Below are 21,986 nucleotides of genomic sequence, written 5' to 3'. Positions count from 1 at the left end.
CTTCAGCTTTGGCCTCCTCGCCTAGGGCAGCAGGGCTTGGGCAAGCTCAGGCTTCGGTCCCCCCTCCTGGGGTTGTGTAGTAATTTTTATTGTCAGAAGGGGGTCACACAGTGCAATGATGTTTGAGAGCCCCTAGACTAGATGATTATGATGGTCCCTTCTGACCTTAAAGTCTATTTAGACTAATGTGGATGCAGTTATGCTGGTATAAAGGTGATTATATTGATATACCTTATTTTGCTAAGGGTAATTAACGTTTCTAAACTAGAGCTGCTAGTATGGTTGTACCAAAACTGTGCAGTGTAGACAAGCCCTTAAAAGTTGATGTCTTTACTCTGTCTATGGGATGTCTAAAAGTTGTAGTGGAGTCAAATAGACTTTTCAAGATTGATATGAAGGCCCAGGTTGTGAAACAGACCACACACCACCATTACTGACATCAACACTTCCTGATACGATCTACCCCAATCAACCAATTATACAGATATGGGAAACTGATTATATCCAAAAGACCTAGGAGGGCAGCAACTACTGCCAGAATCGATGAGAATACCCTCGGGCAGAATGATAGTGTTCATCGTTCATTAGAAAACTAAGAAACCTCTTGAGTGAAGGGTGAATAGTGACATAAAAATATGCATCTTGTAGCTTGAGGGTCGCACACCAATCTCCTAATTCTAAAGAGGAAATTATCGCTGCATGGGTCACCATCCTGAATTTCCTCTATTTCACATATCTGTTTAGAGACTTGAGGTCCAAAATTGTCCTCCACCCTCTATTCTTTCTGAGGGAGAATGGGCAGAAGGGACAGATTTGAAATAGACAGCATAACCAGATGTTATGCCTTCCCAAACCTATTTGTCCAACGTTATGTTCTTCCATGCAGCCTAAAAATAAGAGAGGTGGCATCCAAAAGGTGGAAGGGAGGTAAGGTAAGGTGTTGCAGCTGTAAAAATCTTATTGACTGGATGATTGAGACTCTTTACCAAGCCATCAAAACTGTGGCTCAGAGGACACAGATGGCTGAGATGTAGATGTAGCTGAAGGGTTTTTTTGTTTTGAGTATTTTGTGCCATGTGTGTTAGGGCTCCTATGTTAATCTATCTGCCTGCTGCAGACACAAACCTTTAGCATAGTTTATCACAAGCCCAAGACATAGCAACTCAAGTTTGATACAGCTTGCTCAGGATCATATCAGTATGCACTATTGGTGTTTGTGACAAATTAGCAAAAAAGAAACTGAACACTGGGACTGACTAAAGTCTGGATAAAGGATACTAAAGGATCCCTGAATAGAAGCTGTCACGCTGTCTGGAGTGGCTCACTACTATGAGTGCCTATCTCAGGGCTGACTGTCAGAAAAAAAAAGAGTAGACACCATAAACTGATGGTATGTTCTGTAATTAAATTTCACCAAGCCAGTAACCAATGTGAACTCCTAAATCACTATACCACTCTTACCACAAAGTCACAGACAGTCCTCCAGTCCCTTTTGCCACCCAGACAAACTGAACTTTGTGATAAAAGGTTATTAAAACAAAAAAAGCACACCACATCAGATTTCTCCCAGTCCCAAGGGATTAGTCATTTATCCCAGATCTTACACCAAAGACAATGCTGGCAACCAAATCTATAATAGACTAATTTAAAATTTATTAGCAAAGAAAAGAGAGTTAACGAGAGGTTAAAGCAGCTAAAATATAACAGATAAATCACAGTTTGTAACTCCATATGATGGCGCAGATGTAAAACTGCCACCCAGAATAATTCTGGGAATCTCCATCTTCTCGTTCCGTTATTCGGCCCTGTTAGAATCCAAACAGTCCAGATACAAAGGATCTTTCTTTGAATCCATATTTACAGTATCTTCACACAGAAAGCAAACTGACAGTGTCTCTACCCACATGGGCTTTTCTTTGATGAGTGTGGAATGCACTTTGAGTCTTTGACCTCAGGTCCCCACCACAATGCCCACTTATTCTGAAATTTGCACCTTTTCTGATAAAGTCCTTCATTAGCGTTCCCCAATGCTTCTTTGATGTCTATTGATGACTTATTTAGTTACAGGGGTATTCACAATATAAATGTTTGCTATTACATTATGACAAGAACAGATAAGTGAAAACAATGCAAAGAATGTTCCAATAGTTTTCATTAAGTTTAAACACCCAAACTTTTTGCACTGGCGACCCACTTCACACAGCAAGCTTCTGAGTTCAATCACCCTCCCGACCCTCAGTTTGAAAACCCCTGCCCAAAACCATTACTTTCATCTACACAAGTGAATTGACCTGAATATACTTTAGCATGACCTGGTCAGCCAGCGTCACAGAAGCTACAACCAACAACACTGTGTCAATCAGAATCATTAGATAGCTCCTTTGCTGACTGTGAACAGAAAATAATAAGCTGGAATGTTCTAGTACCCGAGGCTGGCACATGCTTAATAAGACAGTCTTTGAATCAAGGTACAAATGCCACAAAAATCACTACACTCAGAGACACAGTGGACACTCCTGCTTTCCAGGCGACCTCTGAAGATGGCAGTTGCAGAGTGGATTTGTTTTCATTCATCATTATCTTTTCAGGATATGCTTGCTCTCAACAGTATTATGCTGGTAATAGCTCATCTTAAGTGATCACTCTCCTTACAATGTATATTTTTTCATGGTCTGTGTGTATATATAAAATCTCCTCACTGTACTTTCCACTTCATGCATCCGATGAAGTGAGCTGTAGCTCACAAAAGCGTATGCTCAAATAAATTGGTTAGTCTCTAAGGTGCCACAAGTACTCCTTTTCTTTTTGCGAATACAGACTAACATGGCTGCTACTCTGAAACTTGACTACTAAGAGACTCTTACCTCTCCATAAGTTCCTCTTGATCTAACTCTATAGACAATAGAACCAGAAGGCAAGCTCATTCTAGAATCCAGCTCTGTCCCCCTACATATCATATGCTAGAGGAATTGATCATTCACGATTATCAGTGCCACTTTTAGATGGATTATGGTCAGAGTGAAACCTAGGCAAAACACTATCTGGAGAAAAAAAAAAAAAAAGACATAAGCAACTTTCAGCCTAAAGCGACTACGTTCCCACACATAGTAAGTACAATTTTGCTTCACCTTTACTAGAAAGCAGTAAGATCGTCTTAACCTTAACTATACTCGCGCTACTATCTAACTAATTTTTGCTGGTAATTGAAGATGTTTCATTGTATTTAAAGCCAATACTAAGTAAGACTGATTCAACTACAGGGATCAAGGAAGAGCTCTATTATATAGTATTGTCGAATTTCTCTTAATAGACATTAAGACAGGTTTATAGTGTAAGCTAAATATCTACACTAGAGTGCTAAGTGAAAATAAAATTAACTAAGATATTAGTACAAAGAAAAGGAATTGCCACCTACAAAAGTACTGACAAGATTTTCCTATGTAACAGAAAGGGCTATACAAATGTTCAACATTCATGGCTCCCTCCTTTGGGTAAGGAGTCCCTAGTGTAAATTGAAAGATACAAAGCAACTGATCTGAAAATTGAAGAAAGTCAAGTGAAAGGTAAGGTTAACATTCAGCCACCAGAAAATCTGTCATTTTTCTCAGAATAAGCCAGGGAAACTTTTCTAACTAAATGCTGGCAAAGAGTGAGCACAGAGCATTGTTTGACAAAAAAAAAAGTTGGGAAAAACTGACCAAATTTGGGAATCAGTGGAGTAAATGTCCGAAACTAAAATATAAATAAAGGAAAAGAGGTTTAAGAAACAAATAACATGTTCACTTCAGTAAACTAGGGCATCAATTAAAATACAAGGTATGAAATCATTTATTATTCCAGAACAGGTTGTATGTCTTTCAATATCCACAAACATCCCTATGGTTTACTCTCAAAATAGCAGTGGAGACACATGAGCCTATTTTACATAGACACATGCGGCCCTTCAGGTTTCCCCCACAGTTAAGCCATGCAAATCCCAAATATTTTGTTTAGAGGGTTCATATAGCTACAGTTCTTGAACTGCAAAATCTTTCATGAAGAAAGAGGGCTTAGAAGCACCATCTTAATAGAAATGATAGAAAAAGTTAAGGGTGAAAATTCACATGTTAAATATCTAAGCTAAGGACAGAATACATTGTCTTTGCACTTTTATGCTATAAAATCATCACAAATGCTAACGAGCTATAGCTCTGCATCTGCATTTACTATATGTTATCTCAAAAGAATGAATTCTACAGAGCAGCAACTGGTGGAAAATACTGAGGTTACTGAATATTTTATTTTAGGTTCTTATTATTATAGTATTATAAACGTGTGTTTTGGAAATACCACTAAAATGTATGCATTTCTGCACAATCTCTCATTATGACCACCAATTTGAATCAGCATTATTAATCTATACTTTAAGGTAAAAATTACACCAATTTTTCAGTAGAGACCCATTTGTAAAGGCAACATTAAAGAACCGGATTCCTTAGTGTAGGTGCATACTCTCTAACTTATTACTTCTAACAACTTGTATAACTGACTTCTCCCTCTGATCAACAGCTCCATGAAACATACAAGGCAAAGAACCAGTTAAGATGTTAATCTTTAACTTTTCCTTCAGCTGTGAACAGACTTTATATATCTGCATTTCACAGTGACTCAGTGTAAAGTAAGACGTTAGCTCACTGAATGAAACTAGGATAAAAGCTTTATTTATGACTTGTAGTCAATATGACATTATATTTCACTTTGAAAATTAGGATCCGATACAACAGCATCCTGTATTGTACATATATACAGTACTGGCCATTTTAAGGAGTCATTACCTAAAGAAGAAGGGAAGGTTTTGATTTCAAGGTCTTAGATAGGAAGTTACAGAAGAGGGAGGGGGAATGTGACATGGACTACATATGCAGTGTTGTAGCGGTGTTGGTTCCAGGATATTGGAGACACAAGGTGGGTGAGGTAATACCTTTTATTGGACCAACTTCGGTTGGTGGGGGAAACAAGCTTTCGAACTCTGAATCAGAAGAGCTCTGTGTAAGACGGAAAGCTTGTCTCTCTCACCAACAGAAGTTGGTAAAATAAAATATATTACCTCACCTATCTTGATCAACAATCTAGACAAACAGTTCCCAAATGACGAGTCAAGGCAAGGGGGAGGGCCAAGACTGGAGCCATAGAGTAGATTGATACAAAGTCAGAAAGTAGGGAAGAGCAAGTCTAACAAGTTTATTACATGAATAAATATTTACCTTCACAACAGCAATCATGTGCGTCACAAACCAAATAAATTGGCAGTATAAAAATAAATGCTGAGGCAAACCAAAGAGGGGGAAAAGATGAAAATAAAATACATATTAATGTTCTAGTTCAGAGCTAAGTCCAATTTATATTAAAGGAAATGTTTGAACACGGAACCAAACATATGGAAAAAGTTCTCTCCTCATCCAAACGGTAACAAAAGTAAAATCCTCTGTCACTGTTCTGAACATACATGGTCAAGGGGAAACTATTAATAGCACATTGTGATGTACAAGGATTAGTCTAAAGTTTATAGTCATGAGTTAACAATTTTCTATCTTCTGAAGAGACTCTTCCTCCCCGCTCTTCTCACCCCCTCCAATAACTATTTACGTCAGCAGGCTGCTTCCTCTGACTGAAAGAAGTGAATGGATTGCATTTCAGCAAAGTGGCACAAGCATATGTAATCAGAGTAGACGAAAACCAAAGAAAGTGTCAAGAGAGGTAGTGTCAGCTTCCTTTTCAAAAGATTTAGTGTCTAATTAGCCAATTTTGAGTCTTCTAGTATGTACTGCAAATCTATAAAACATTCAGAAATAAATTGTGGAGAATAAATTGTTACCCTAAAAAAAAAAATCCTTGAACTCTGAGCTATAATGAAACACATTTTGTTCAGATACTAGGAAGACTACTCTTGTATTGAAAAAGATGTGACACTATCTCTAATGTCTCATGTATTTGTGTATCTCACAATTTCTTCCATGCTGATCATGTAGCACATGCTTTGTGTGAACGTGTGCATACACTGTCCAGCATCTTATAATCGGCCTCTTTCCATCTTCTGAGAATGAAAGAAAGGCAAAATGTGTAATAAAGATAAATCATCCTCCTAATGGAATGTCAGGGTTATCATTTAAAGTTGAAAAAACTTCTATTCAAATTTTCTCTTTACAATCCTACATTCCAAGAGCATCAATTTATAAAATGGTGTATCAGAATAGTAACAGGACTATATGATGTCATAGTAACAGTAATATTTCCTGCTACTGCTCCATGGGAAATATTATAAGCTACATATTAAATACAAAAACTATGCTAATACAGTGCAATAGCAGAAATATTCAAACTTTGTGTTTGGAATCTCAGCCATAAGAGCTGAAGAGAATAAGTACATTTACAGTGGAATTCTTTTGTACTGCAAAAACTTTTCTTCCACAGAATTTCCCTATAAACATAGGTTTGTTTTAACCAGAACTGAAATTTTCATATTGCAATCCATTAAAAAGGCAGGGCTTCCCTTTGTCTTCACTATAAACCAGTTCTATTGTACTGCATTGTGCAATCTTTAGATCACATATTTTAAATTTCACATGGCCAAGTGTAGGGAAAATATGGAATTGCATGTATTTGTTTACCTATCTTAAAATTAAGTGAAGAAAAAGTAAGTATTAAAAAAAAACAAAAATTCACTTATCCTAGAGGGATAAGGATATCCTTTACACCACAGGTAATCAACACTAATACAATGGACATACACCTGTGTTCATTATGGCTATTTGGCAGGTCCCTGAAAGGAGCAAGAAGAGTGAAAAGTGGAGCAGAAGAAGAGATAAAGACAGAGAAAGAGGGTAAAAGTAGTACTAGCTTGGAAATCTGGGAGAGAGATGTGATTTTGCTACCCCTTTGGTAGCACAGAATTATGAGCTATGATATGGTGAACTACCTTCCAGAAATAACTAAGGGGGGAAAAATAAGCCTTTTTTTCCTCTTGATAGGCCAATCTTCCATGATACGTGTTGAGATAACCAGCTTCCATTCATCTTGAGGTAAGGGTGTTGATCTTTTAAAAGAGTAACTGGAAGATTATATTGCAGAGAGGATGAAAACTGCAGTCTAGGCCTTAAAAATGAAGATGAATAAGTATTAAGATGTAGATGTGCACAAACATTTTTTTCAATATGGGCTGACTTAGGCCAACACAAAAAATAAGCATATTGTCCATATGTAGGGCTGGGTCAAAAGTTTTCCATCAAAACTGGTGGTCTACGGAAAACAGGGGTTTTCCACCAAACGATTTTTTTTCTACAAAAAGTAACTGCTTTCTCCAAAAAAAATTCAATTTTTCATTGAAAACCAAAATATTTCCATTTGGAAATGCTGCTGTGGTGCCTCATGTCCCCAGTTCTCAATAAGCACGATTCCCTAGCCAGATTACATCTCTTATGATGCATCATTGGAGTCCTTGGCCATGGTACACTCCAGGAGGACAGAGGAAACAGCTCTACAACTGTTTCCTATTTGGGGATACAATTATTTGGGTAGTATAGTCTAACAAAACAAATCCACAGGGATCTGACTCTTTAGATTTTCAAATGTCCTGTTTTCAAACCAAGCATGATTAGTCTCAGATTCAGAGGCAAGAGAGTGGGCTTTCAAGATCATCAGCCTGTATGTTTGTCCCAGGTGGGCCCACAGGATAAAGCTAGCCTATTCTGAGAAGTCTCTTGGTGAATGCTCTTGTCATAGATTCATAGATTCATAGATATTTAGGTCAGAAGGGACCATTATGATCATCTAGTCTGACCTCCTGCACAACGCAGGCCACAGAATTTCACCCACCACTCCTACAAAAAAAACCTCACACCTATATCTGTGCTATTGAAGTCCTCAAATTGTAGTTTAAAGACCTCAAGGAGCAGAGAATCCTCCAGCAAGTGACCCGTGCCCCATGCTACAGAGGAAGGCGAAAAACCTCCAGGGCCTCTTCCAATCTGCCCTGGAGGAAAATTCCTTCCCGACCCCAAATATGGCGATCAGCTAAACCCTGAGCATATGGGCAAGATTCATCAGCCAGATACTACAGAAAATTCTTTCCCAGAAAATTCTTTCCCAGGTAACTTGGATCTTACCCCATCTAAAACCCATCACAGGCCATTGGGCCTATTTACCGTGAATATTTAATTACCAAAACCATGTTATCCCATCATACCATCTCCTCCATAAACTTATCGAGTTTAATCTTAAAGCAAGATAGATCTTTTGCCCCCACTACTTCCCTCGGAAGGCTATTCCAAAACTTCACTCCTCTGATGGTTAGAAACCTTCGTCTAATTTCTAATCTAAATTTCCTAGTGGCCAGTTTATATCCATTTGTTCTTGTGTCCACATTGGTACTGAGTTTAAATAATTCCTCTCCCTCTCTGGTATTTATCCCTCTGATATATTTATAGAGAGCAATCATATCTCCCCTCAGCCTTCTTTTAGTTAGGCTAAACAAGCCAAGCTCCCTGAGTCTCCTTTCATAAGACAAGTTTTCCATTCCTCGGATCATCCTAGTAGCCCTTCTCTGTACCTGTTCCAGTTTGAATTCATCCTTCTTAAACATGGGAGACCAGAACTGCACACAGTACTCCAGGTGAGGTCTCACCAGTGCCTTATATAACGGTACTAAAACCTCCTTATCCCTACTGGAAATACCTCTCCTGATGCATCCCAAGACGACATTAGCTTTTTTCACAGCCATATCACATTGGCAGCTCATAGTCATCCTATGATCAACCAATACTCCAAGGTCCTTTTCCTCCTCTGTTACTTCTAGTTGATGCGTCCCTAGCTTATAACTAAAATTCTTGTTATTAATCCCTAAATGCATGACCTTACACTTCTCACTATTAAATTTCATCCTATTCCTATTACTCCAGTTTACAAGGTCATCCAGATCCTTTGTCCCAGACATTTCAGATAGTAAATGTACATTCATCAACTTTTTTCCACTGGGCAGGAGGCATAATGCTTGATTACATAGGCATCTACAAGAAATCAACCGAACAGTGATGTTTGGGTTGTGCAACAAAATACTGATATGTTTATATGACAGGAAAAAAAATCTGATAATTTGGAACTATCAGCTTGTGCAACAACTCACCTATGTAACTTTAAAATATGCCCTCTGCAGTTTCCTCCTATGTTTGTTACCTGCCTTGTCTTACCTCATTTCAAATTAGATTGGAAGGTCTTTGAGTTTCAGTTGAGATCCACAATGTTTCAGATCCATAAGCTAAACCATGATGATACTCAGGTAAACTACACAGTTACACTAAGCAGATTGTTAAAAATAGTAAAACTAAATCATTAAAAAATTAAGCTAAAACTACCAACAGGGAAAAGGAATAGTAATGAGAGAATAAGGAAAGGAATTAAGTGTGCTTGTGGCCTTGAGCCCTTTTATATCCTCACTTTGAGTATTTAGATGTGAGTGACCTCAAGAACTATAGCAATATGTTGCAGGAGATAAGTGTCTCTTGGTGTCACTGAGTCCAGAGAAGGAGTTTTGCAGAGGAAGGACAATTATCATTTTAGTATAGCGTGGATTTGAAAGTCAGTATTTTATATCCTGAAACACATACCAAGTTTAAAATAATCTGAGTGATGAATACCCCTTTGGTTTGTATCCGCAGATAACATGTACAGCTTATTTTTCAAACAATTTTTCCCCCTCCAAATTCAGTGCACTACACATTCTATGTTCAGGATACAGTATGTACGCATCAAGGCTTCGATTCTGTGAGCATTTAATGCAACATATACATAATTTCAAACATAAATATCTTTACATAGTCTCATTGAAGAGGCCTCAAATTTAGAGTTTCACATCCAAACAATTTGTTGTTTCTACCTGAAAACGTTTACACTCTGGCTACAGAAAATTTAAAATAAGCCCAGAGCACTAATCACTGAAGTAAATTGTAATCACTTTCTTTTCTTTAGGTTACCGTTGATCTATTTTCAGAAGTTACCCTACATCCATTATACAAGTTTAAAGGCTCTCTATGAATCATTCTAATGAAAGATCAGTCACCATTTATCTCTACTATGTGCTTGAGGGACTTCCCCTACCCGGAATACTATTTGTACAGAGAACAAATTTACTTTTTTTTATTATTATTATTATTTATTAAAAGATCTGGAGTTTGAAAGTATATTCTGAGATCTCTTAATCAAAAAAGAATATCCAATCACTACATCCTCTGTGTAAAAATTTCCAGATTTACTTCACACTTCCCATCAATAATGGGCAACAATATCCCATATTAGCCAAGATAACAGATGTTTATTTTGATGTACAGAGCAATAAAAATTGCATGCTGATTTACAACTTTGCTTGCAAGCTGGCTTGCAGAACATTTTAAATTTCATCTTTAGTTATGGCTTTGGGATTTGTGAGTTTTATTGTTTTTAAATACTGGTTCCCTTTGTAGAATATTACCCACTCACTTACTGAGTCTTTCAAGTTAAGGTCTTTCCAGATGAACTTCTTACACCAGCATTGTACAGGGAAGGCCAAATGGTTCTTGTACCTTACTTGAGAGTACTTCCTTAAGCAGTTATTTAGGTGGCTGATGGCTTGTTCGTATTTTCCTAGATAGCCTTGTCCTTTGGCAGTTGTTTTGGAAAAAAGAAAATTATCTAACAATGCAGGTTGAACACTAATTAGGAAAACACACTAATCCTTCTCTTACACGATAATGAAATTTTTAATTAACACTTAATTCCATCCACTATTGATCTGTATGTGCCTCTCATACTATTCATCTCACCAGGAGACCTTCAGATACTTTTTACCGTTGTTTATTAACAACTTATTGGCACTGAAGTAGCACCCCAAAGGCTCCAAAAATAAGGGTTAGAAACCCACTGTGTTTGGTGTTGTACAAACACATGGTTCCTGTACCAAAATGTTCACAATATAATCTGAAACAAGATGTAATAGGTAATAAGAGAAACAGGGAAAGAGGACAAGAGTAATGATTAAGATCAGGTTGCTACATGGGTCAGAGTTAGTCCGTAACTTCATCAGTCCTGACAGTTCCAAATCATAACAAACTTTATTTGAAACAAATAAAATACACTACTGCAGACACTGATACACAACATAACCATTACTTATTAGCTGATTTCTTGTAGGAGACAGGGGTCTTAGGGAGGACCTTCCACAGGTGTCATTTAATAAAGAAGATGCAGTGCGACTTGTCTTATGTCATCAGCTCAAACAACTGACAACAACTGGTTGCTTAACAAAGGCGATCTTCTTATACAATTGCAGAATTGTATTGCATATGTTGGGGGCTATTTTGGAACAGTTTCTTAACACAGAAGGTTGCCTAACAAAGATTCTCATGTAGAGGTATTGGTGTACTTTTAGACTAAACATTCACAACTTCAACTGAAGTTTTCTTTAATATCCAGGCCATTATTATTCGTATTCTGGTACCATATGTGTATTCCTCGCGTGGCTTCAGGGTAATGGTCGTTGCTCAATGTCAGCGGGCGTGAGGTCACTAATATGGAATTTTCCCCTTATGTGCAAGGGTTGCTATTGATAGTCAACAACTGTATATCTTTTTTCCATTAAAATTAGATCCATAGAGAATTAACTCCTTCTAAGTTGGTTGCTTAGAGAGAAGTTAATTCTAAACATATCAGTGGCCAAAGACAGAAGGATCCAAGGTCAACAAAGATCAAAGTACCAGTTTAACAAAATACACAACTTTTCTTCATCTTTAGTGTGTGAAGGGAAATCAAAATATTTCTATTTAGTTCACATACGTTAATTTATAAATCTTGTAAATTCTGTTTTCCCTCCCCCAATTAAAGTTTAATATTTCACTAGCAAAAGATTAAACCCCATAAAAAGTACCATAAATATACCTTTTCTGCCTTTTTGTCAGAGATATCTTGCTTTTCTAGAACTGCCATACTCTCCTTCAGATTCTTCACTATGTCTGCAGGAGACTTGTGGGACTTGCCAAAGGGGAATGGCATTATTGCAAACTGTACAGGTCTTCCTTCTGCAGCTCCTACTTCACCTGGAAACAGAAAACAAAAGGACTATCAAAGGTGGAAACAGTGGGTCAACAGTGATAGCATATATGAAGAGCTAGAAAGCATTATAAAGGCGTCAGTATAGTCTGCAGTGTAATTCGGTTAAACTAGAACACAAAACCATCACTAAATTGTACACTATTTGAGTTTCTAATTTTTTAGAAAATGGAACAAAGAATCCAAGAGATCAAACCAAAATGACTATCCAGTGTTTCAGACAGATATTAAGAATTATACTAAGGACCACGGGACTGTACAAATAGCACAGTTCAAAGTCACATGCTAGCAAGATAAAAATATACAGGTTATTCCAAATTATGCTGGCAAGAAAAATCAAATCACTAACAATAGGATTTGTCCTAGCTTATTATTGCTGCGTACTGAAACTTATTTTCAAGTGAATGCATAGGTGGCTGCTGGCAACAGAATTTTATTACCAGTACCAAGGATTAAACAAAGCATTTAGGGTCATACTCTGTCATACTGAAGATCACATGAACAGAGACAGTTCTTTCAAAGATGAGGAATGCCCTCTGCCCTAAGTTACCAGACTTTTCCAAGGGATAGTTAGCACTTGCATTAAATATATTCATACCTTTGTATAAATTAAATAGGAAGCAGAAAGATTTTCTAGTGCAAAAGTAAACAACTTTTCAGAGAATAAATGCTCCAATACCAGAGCTTTAGTTCCTAAACTTGTTTATCTTCATTCACACCACAATAGCTTCCCCTGAAATGATTTCACAAATTGTACTTCCAGAACTCTAGACCAGCTACAAGTGAACAGAAAATCCCACACTGAAAAATGCTGATGGGTTACTTCTATAGAAGACAAAAGACATTTGAAGCTGACAAAGCAGAGGTTACAATGTCATTACAAAAAAAGGATGTCACCCTGAACATCAGTTATTTTCTATCTCCACCTGCCAATGAGAACGATAACCAGCCAGCATGGATCAGTATAAAAAAACAACTAGCATCTAATTTACAACAAAGCTTCTCATCTAATATAATACAAACACTTGTTACATGTCACTTAAATAAAAGTTCCTCCCATAGGTCATAGAGCTAGAATACTGAAATTTGGTACATTCACTCATTATGGACTCCATATGTTTTAGTTTAAGCTTTCCATCACAGGTCACTAAAAGCTTTTCAGTTGTAAGATTTCAACCATTCAAGTACCTTTACTTGTAAATTAGAAGTATAAATTTGCAAAAGTTTAGTTTTTTACATGAGCCAGTTATGTCAGGTATGAGGCCAACCATTTGAAGAACTGAATGTCATAGGATACCAGATCTATTTAAGATTTTAGCCAAGAAAATTCCCATAAATATGTAAACTAGGTATGTGATTATAAAACTTACTATAACAGTTGCATACTGCTGGGTAAGAAATAATACAGCTGCTCATGAGGAGATGCATTCCTGCAGTAAGTAGTATTTAAATCAGTCTACTCTTGAAGAGAAAGTAGCAAAACATCAGTATAATGGAAGTGATCAGATCTCACACACTTCCAAATACAGTATTTTCACTTTTTTAACTTATGCAAGCAATATGGCCAATATTTAGATGTGGTGAAATTACTCTTTTTCCACCATATCTCAAAACATCTTAATCAGCACCGATAAAAGGCTGAAAAATTGAGTATCTATGAATAGAGAATTGATAACTTAAGAGATAATAGCATCCCCGTTATTGATGAAAAATTACTTTAAGACAATAAAATTAAATAATGTCTCAATATTTTGCCAAATGTGAGTGCAATACAGTACCATCTTCAGTGAAAACATGGACTATCAACTATTATTTAATAAAAATGATGCTATTTTCAAACATTAGGGATTTACAGGTATTCCAGGATTTTTATTTGGCAAGAGAGGGGGGCAGGATGACACTCCTTTTATAAACTGCATGCAGCATTTAAAGTATGCCCTTAAAGTATGATTTCACTCTGAAAACTGCTTCTGTACAAGTGGCATCATAGCTTTCCATATCTGTCTCAATCACTTCCAGACAGATTCTGCTCAGTTTACCAGTTTAAAAGATTCCTCCCCCAATCACTAGCTCTGTCAACACAAACTGGGATCTAAAAGTCAAGCTGAATTTTTTATGGGTTGTGTATCACTATTGGTAATAAATACAAAAAAAGCCAAATTATCCACCAGTTACACCTGTATAACCCCTTTATCTTCAATTAAGGTTGGACAGGTGTAAATGAAGGTAGAATTTGGTCCAAACTGTTTTGCTGAAGATGTGAGAGAAAGAGTTGAAATCAAGCTCCAGAACCAAGACAGCTATGGGAAATAAGTGTTACTAAATGTAGAATTTAAAAAAAAAATTATCATGAAATAAGCAGTTATGACAGAACACAATGTAGGAAGAAGCTCTATTGAATCAAAAGATAATATTGTTATATACTTATTTTTCTGCCCATAATTACACTGCTTTCAGAATAAAAACTCTCACAAAGAATTACACTAACTCATTTAACTATAGGCAAACAGTCAGATAAATCCAATTTCTAGGTTTACAGAATGAGTGGGTTTTATAAACTTCCCTCTAGAGGACAGTGCCTTCACCTTTTTATTTAAAATGGTCTAGCCCCTACATTTGCAGGAAGGCCTGCAATTTGACTTACCTGTCATTGTTTTATGAGCTCCATATCAGTAATACGGTACATGGACATATACATGATTTTGGGGTATATTTGCAAGAATTTCAATTTGAAAATTTGAGGATAAAAAATTAGGACAACTCAATAAATTCCCCAAATGTAGCTTATTTGTATTTGAATATACTGTATCCATAAATAGAGAAGTTTCATTATGAGTTTTTGATAAGCAATTTATAAAAATAAGCCAACTGGCAATAGCAAGCAAATCCAAGCCCTCCGTCACAGCAGGTGCCGGGAGAGATCATTGCTGCAAGGTGCTTTATGTATTATATAAAACTAAGCAAATGAGTTATTTGTGCTATTTCTGTTGCAGGAATAGAGTGACACTAGTGGGAACCTCACTTGTGTCTCCTGAGAGTGAAAAAGCCAGTGCTGCATCTTGCTAAAGAAGCCGGGTATCCCTCTATATTCTAGAAACATAACAGATACAGTGGTGAAGTTGTGAAAAACATATGAACTGTGACAGACTGACAATATCCTAAAATACCCTGAACAAACCTTATGGAATTAAGATAAACTTCACTGAATAAGGTTAGTACCTTTGTGATAAACTGTATTAAAAATGAAATTGTGTATGTGTTGCTGTGGAATTATATGTACCTCCTCTAGCAGGGAGGGGATGCTCATGTATTCCTCTGTTATCAGCCTTTGAAGCCACACCTTTGGGGAGATATGCATATACTAGTTCAAACTTCATTCTACAGAGACCAACAGACAAAGAAAAGACTTTTGGATAAAAGCTTGGGGTTTAAACTGACTCAGGGCCTTTTTCCTGATCCAGCAAATGGACAGGACCTCTGGTTCACGGAGGGCCCCAATCCTTAGAGAATTGGAAGTACTTGGCCTACTAAGGCTTCATAAGACTGTGTACCTGTTCTGAGCTGAAGCTCTCATGAACTTGTAACCACAAAGAACCCTTACGGTGGGCTGATGCCTAGTAAGCTTATTAGCATGCATGCAGGTTCTTTTATTGTTTTTAACGTTTTCTCTGTAATGTTTTTTACCTTAAAAATAAAATAAACTTGCTTAGAAAGAACAGTGTGGTAGCTTCCAATTATAGTAATCACTGTGTTATCAGTCTCTGAAGATTCAAATATTAAGGCCAGAAGGGACCATTACAATCATCTAGTCTGACCTTCTGAAAATTGCAGGCCACAAAACCTCACCTCAAGCTGGTATGTTTAGGCACTTTCTTCACTGGGAAATGCACAGTGAAGGCAAGAAACTGTTCAGCCTAGACGTACCCTGGTCAGAAGGAAGTGAGATGTGGGTCTCCACCCAAGAGAGGCAACAGCCAGGAAGCTGGAAGCCTGAAAGTGGGTGTCCTTGCTGGACTACGGAGGAGAAATACAAGTCCAGGTGCCCTCAACTGTAACATGAAGCACTTAGGATCTCTCTCTCTTGCTAACCTGGCGAAAGTTCTCTAAAAGGCAAGCTACAATATTCGACAACAGTGTGCGTGTGAGGCTGGGAAAAATTGCAACATACCACATCTGCCTAATAAAAAAAGGAAAAGTCCAAAGGAACTGCCATGTGATATTCATCCACAATCAGCCACTTGAACCATATCAAATTATAACAATTTTCCCAGTATCAGCATCTGGGTTGTGGTTTTTTTGTTTGTTTTTGCAGACTACTTAAACAGATTTGTTTGCCACTTTAAAAACTACCTTCAGACCTTTTCCAAAAAGTTAGTCTCCTAATAAGCACCTGGACAGCTTTATCTTTCGAATTAGCATGTTGCTTTGCTTCATCCCCCATTCTCAGTAATCCGGACATATTTATTCATTTGTGAATTGAGGCCACGAGTAACCTTCCACTGAGCACTTACCACAATATCATAAGCACACTTTACTGTCTGCACTCACCTAACAGGATCTGGTAGAAAGAGAAAAGTTTGACCCAGCCAAATGAAAAACAAGATGTTTAAAAGTATCGATACTGGGTTCAAATTTGGAAAATATAGAATGTAACCTTTTTTTGTGTAGTACAAGCAGATATCAAAAACAGGGCACAGTCAATTCTCCAAAAGCTAAACATCGCACTAAGAATGTGATATAGTATCTTTTCCCTCTAAGTCAGTGTTTCCCAAACTTGGGACACCGCTTGTTCAGGGAAAGCCGCTGGCGGGCCGGGCCGGTTTGTTTACCTGCCGCGTCTGCAGGTTCGGCCAATTGCAGCTCCCACTGGCCGCGGTTCGCTGCTCCAGGCCAATGGGGGCTGCGGGAAGCGGCAGCCGGTACATCCCTCGGCCCACACCGCTTTCCGCAGCCCCCATTGGCCTGGAGCGGCAAACTGCGGCCAGTGGGAGGCACAATCGGCCGAACCTGCGAATGCAGTAGGTAAACAAACCAGCCCGGCCCACCAGGGGCTTTCCCTGAACAAGTGGCGTCCCAAGTTTGGGAAACACTGCTCTAAGTCATTGGTTTGAAATTAAAACACAAGTAATGTCTATAAACGGTTGCCACAGAATGGCTACATATGAAATGCATTGGTGTTTTTGGCCCAGTTCCTACTGGACATGATAAAGCTGGATCCCCACCACCACCCGGGCTCAAATTCCCCCTCCCCTCCACTGGGAGATAACCCAGGCTCCCTTCCCCTTTCTTTCTCCTCCTACCCCTGCAGTCCCTCACCTGGAGGTTGCAGAGCTCTGGCTGTCAGTCCCCGGGATGGCAGCAGCAGTGCAAAAGTAAAGGCTGCAATGGGGCACTAAGTCTGCTTTGAAAAGTGATATTGATGAACATCAGTTTTCACATTGCCACCCTTACTTCTGTGCTGCTGCTCTACACTCTGTCTTTAGAGCTGAGTAGCAGGGTGCATAAACAACTACAGACACAAAGAGGGGGGGGCCTGATCAAATAAGTTTGAGAACCACTGCTTTAAATCATAAATAGTTTGTAACAGCTTTATGGAATACAGGTTAAATAGTAGCCAATTTTAAACTACTATGGTTAACATAAATTATATTCTGAAAGGTTTAAGATTGCCTTGCTGCTTTTAAAAAAAAAAATAGATGCTTGAAAAAGTCCATCTACAGGGACACTTGTTTCTCTTTCTGAAGAAAAACTAGAACAAATGCAAGAACACTGACATGCAGTTCTTTTCCTTGTTCTTTGGTATATTAAATTGATCACAAGACTTCTACTTTGGACTATATTCCCTAATTTTAAACATTTTTTCTTCTCATTTGAAATATCAGAAAATGCACTTTCCTACAGGCTAATTCAAATACGGGTTAGAAAGAGCTATACTGAAACAGTGTAATCACCCAATAAGGGAAGTTATTTAAGCAAGGGATGACTAAATTAAAAATAAGTTGATTACATGATGATTACTAAGAAAAACTTTCTGAGAACAAAGTACAAATAGTAGTACAGTACATCTTCACTTACTGGCATCTCTATTAAATTACTCCTTAGAAAGGTGGATTACAGACACTCAAACTTTACTAGTGTGGACCTCAACAACTCTCTTGACACTTGAATGAAGTTCAAGAAACACTGGAGAACAGAGGAAGGCAGAAAAAAATCGTCTTGCTGTGACAGACTGTACCCTTATGTTCACCACTGTTACAAAACTATGAAAAAATCTGTACAAAGTATCCATTTGTGAGGTATTTCAAAACTCATAATTCACTGATCATTATTGTCCTTACAATGTTGCCATGCATACTTTACATGTAAAGTTACAAGATTCTACCGTACGATGTTACTAAAGCATATTCTAAATCTGGGGAAGTAGCCCAAACCAGTTCCTCAGAGACAAAAGGCTAGTCAGCACCTCAGCCAGGTTTCAGCATAATCAAATAGTCTACCACCTGATTAAGGGGACATTTTTGGCAGGAAGAAAGGTATAAATGAGAAATGTACATATTGGCAAATTGTACAAAATATTGGCATTTTGGGTTCCCACTCAAAACAGACTTGCTGCGACCTGAACTCAAGCTGGAGTGGATTCTCAAAGAAGAGAAATGGTATAAGACCCCTCATTTTTATTGACTGCATCAACAATGTTTGAAAGATAAACTGAGTGAATGGTCCTGATTGAAGGAGTTCAGCCAGTAAAAGCATGTGATGAGAAAAACCTTTGCTTTGAATTCAATTAGCTTGTTCAGTTAGGTATTAGTTTACATTTTACCTTTTATTTCTTTGTAGCCAATTCTGACTTTTATACCTCATTACTGGTAATCACTTAAAATCTATCTTTCTGTGGTCAATAAATTTGTTTTATTATTTTATCTAAACCAACGCATGTTTGGATTGAAGTATCTCTAGCCTCCATTTGAGATAACAGGGTTTGTGCATATCATTTTCTATTTATGAAATGACAGAGCTTGTACTTCACAGAAGGAAAGAATTGGGCAGTACAAGATGCACATTTCTGGCGACAAGACTGGAACTGGGAATTTGCTGGAAATTATATCTGCAATCCAATTTAGAAGTGGCTGGCTAGAAACACTCATATCATTTAGCTGTGAGTGATTTTGCATGTGATAGGCTGTGTGTGACTAGGACCGTGTGTGAACAGGACAGGAGCGGCTGCTCTCACTGCTAAGCAGTGTGAAAGTTGGAGAATTGAAGGGACATAGCTGTTCAACTGTCCAGATTGTACTCTGGGGAATGTCACACTTGCATTTTTGGTTATGTGTCAGATCAGAAACCCCAGACTGCCATGCTCTAGGGGAAAAAAAGCTCTCTCAAACTTGTCAAGTTTCCCCATGACTTGTCAAGTTTCCCCATTACATTAAGTAAGATATAGTTGTACAAAATTCCTACTTTCACAAATTTGGAAAGTAATCAGCTACAGTAGTCTAAAATTCTAATGCCACCTACAACTTTATTCTTTCAATCGTAGGGCTTCTAATTTAACAATGTCTTTTGTCTGTCACTTTTTAAAAATGTACCATAGACCAAAACAGTGTCAAATACTCAAATAGATTTATGTTGACTCATTTAGAGGTGAAGAGGTTGAAGTGAAATGGTAATATTCCATTTAATATGTAATTACTGAGGGAAGCAGGCCAAGAAACATAAGTTATCTCTTGGTAGCCATAATGAAAAAGCACCTTTTGATAACAATTGCACAGATACGTTAAGACCTAACGCCCAATGAGTAAGCACAGAAAACGTTCTGCTATTGTGTGAGCGGATAAGAGGTAGCAACTTGTTAAAAATTAAACAAAATCAGCATAATTTAAATAAGGCAGAACTACAAATATCAAGTCAATTATTTAGAAACAATGTTAAAAATATATAGATTACTTAAACACAAGAAAAGATGACAATAATGAGTCTAAAAGAATAAAATACACGTGCACAACAATTTTTGGACTTTTCAATAAGACGCTGTATCTGCTGCCAGTGATAGGCTGATAAATTCTCATACTAAAATCTGTACTATGGGATATTAATTAAGAGAAGGGATATTAATTTATTACCAACATGGGATTGTAATGTAAATTAGTTTCTATCCTCTATAAAATTGATTTACCTAAAGTACCTATTACTTTATATATGTATATATTAATTTTGATTTATGGTTAAGCCAATATTAAAAACAGAAAAACGATTTACAATCTTGCATCAGGCGCCAGTGTCAAGTATCACTTTTTTATCTATGTATCCACAGCCAACAAGAAGGTCAGAAATATTGGTCAGAACAGAATAGCATATGCACTATGAAATACAGTCAGCATGTTACAGCTACTACTACCCATACACATTTTTGCAGAAATACAGAAGGTTGGGGGGGTCTTTTCCTTTATCCCCAGAATCAATCTTTTATACAACAGGTTTTTTAATTTTTTTTCACAAAATAAGAATTCATGTCCACAGCCTACTCCTGGGAGAATTCTGCACCAAAAAATTAAAAATTCTGTGTATTTTATTTGCCAAAATAACACTATCACATCACACCAGTTTCAATTATTTTGGGAATTTATTTCAAAATATCTGTCAGCAAGTATGTCTGTAGCAATACAGACACACACAAAAACTTCCCTGGAAGAAGAGAGTTGAAGAAATCCCTACAATAAACCAGTTCCTATTTCTCTACCCCCTCTCCCCCAAAGCTCAGCTGCAGGGGCACCCCCCCAGTCCAGACACTCACTCCCCCAAGAGCCCAGTTACGGTCCCCTGCCAGCCCAGACACTCTCATCCTCTCCCCCACAGAGCCAAGGAATCCAGAGGGAGAAACAGCCTGATGTTTGTGAGGAGTTTCCTGCACACCATCTTCTTTCTTCAAGGCATGCTGGGAAATGGAACCCATCCATCTCCCTCCCCCCAGCAGTGTCTTCTGTTTGCAATCTGGGCTCTGCTGGGTCCAGCATCCCCTAGTGGCAACCAGCAGCCCATTTCTGGAAGGGAAAAAGGAAATTCTGCATACAACACTAATTTCTGAACAAATTCTGCATTGTGCAGTGGCACAGAATTCCCCCAGGAGTAACAGACCTTATGGCCAGAAGGGACCATTAGATCATCTAGTCTGACCTGTGTAAGACGAGATGTACATTTCACCCAATTACTCCTGTATGGAGCCCAATAACTTATGTTTGACTAAACCATATCTACCAGAAAGGCATCCAGCCTTGATCTGAAGATATCAAGAGATGGAGGATCAACCACATCGTTTGGTAAGTGATCTCAATAGTTAACCACCTACACTATTAAAAATTTGTGCTGGATGTTTAATTTGACTTTGACTTTGGCTTTAACTTGTAGCCAGTGGTTCTTGTTACATCTTTCTCCACTAGAGTAAAGAGCCCTTTGGTACGCAGTATTTTCTCCCCTGGAACATCTTATAAACATTTATCAAGTCACCTCTCAATCTTTAGACACGTCAAATTCATTTAACTCTTTTAAAGCTCTCACTGTAATACAACACGAGGATTTTGTCAGTATAGTTATATTTGTAAACTCCTATAGTGTGGAGTATAAGTACAGTTATATTGGTATAACTGCATCCACATTAGGGCTTTTATCAGCATTGCTATGTCAGTAACAAGAAAGTCACACACACACACACACACACACACACACCCCAAATAGATATTATCTACGCCAGTGTAACTTGTGTGTTTAGACCAGGGGTGGGCAAACTTTTTGGCCTGAAGGCCACATTGGGTTTCCAAAATTGTATGGAGGGCCGGTGAGGGGAGGCTGTGTCTCCCCATACAGCCAGGCGTGGCCCAGTC

General features: G+C 37.8%; 1 protein-coding gene across 2 annotated transcripts in view; it reads right to left on the bottom strand.

The window, feature by feature from the left end:
- The window catches only part of CAB39 (calcium binding protein 39), a 68,437-nt gene that overhangs the window by 23,535 nt on the left and 22,916 nt on the right, over window positions 1-21,986 (bottom strand). For both annotated transcript variants that reach the window (XM_077826308.1, XM_077826307.1), the window contains one exon: window positions 11,941-12,098. In XM_077826308.1, the coding sequence (XP_077682434.1) occupies window positions 11,941-12,054 (114 nt within the window). In that variant the 5' untranslated portion in view covers window positions 12,055-12,098. The remainder of the gene's footprint in view (window positions 1-11,940; window positions 12,099-21,986) is intronic.

Source organism: Eretmochelys imbricata, chromosome 9 (assembly GCF_965152235.1).
Source record: "Eretmochelys imbricata isolate rEreImb1 chromosome 9, rEreImb1.hap1, whole genome shotgun sequence".
Classification (NCBI taxonomy): Eukaryota; Metazoa; Chordata; order Testudines; family Cheloniidae; genus Eretmochelys; species Eretmochelys imbricata.
This window is presented reverse-complemented; position numbering and strand designations above follow the sequence as displayed.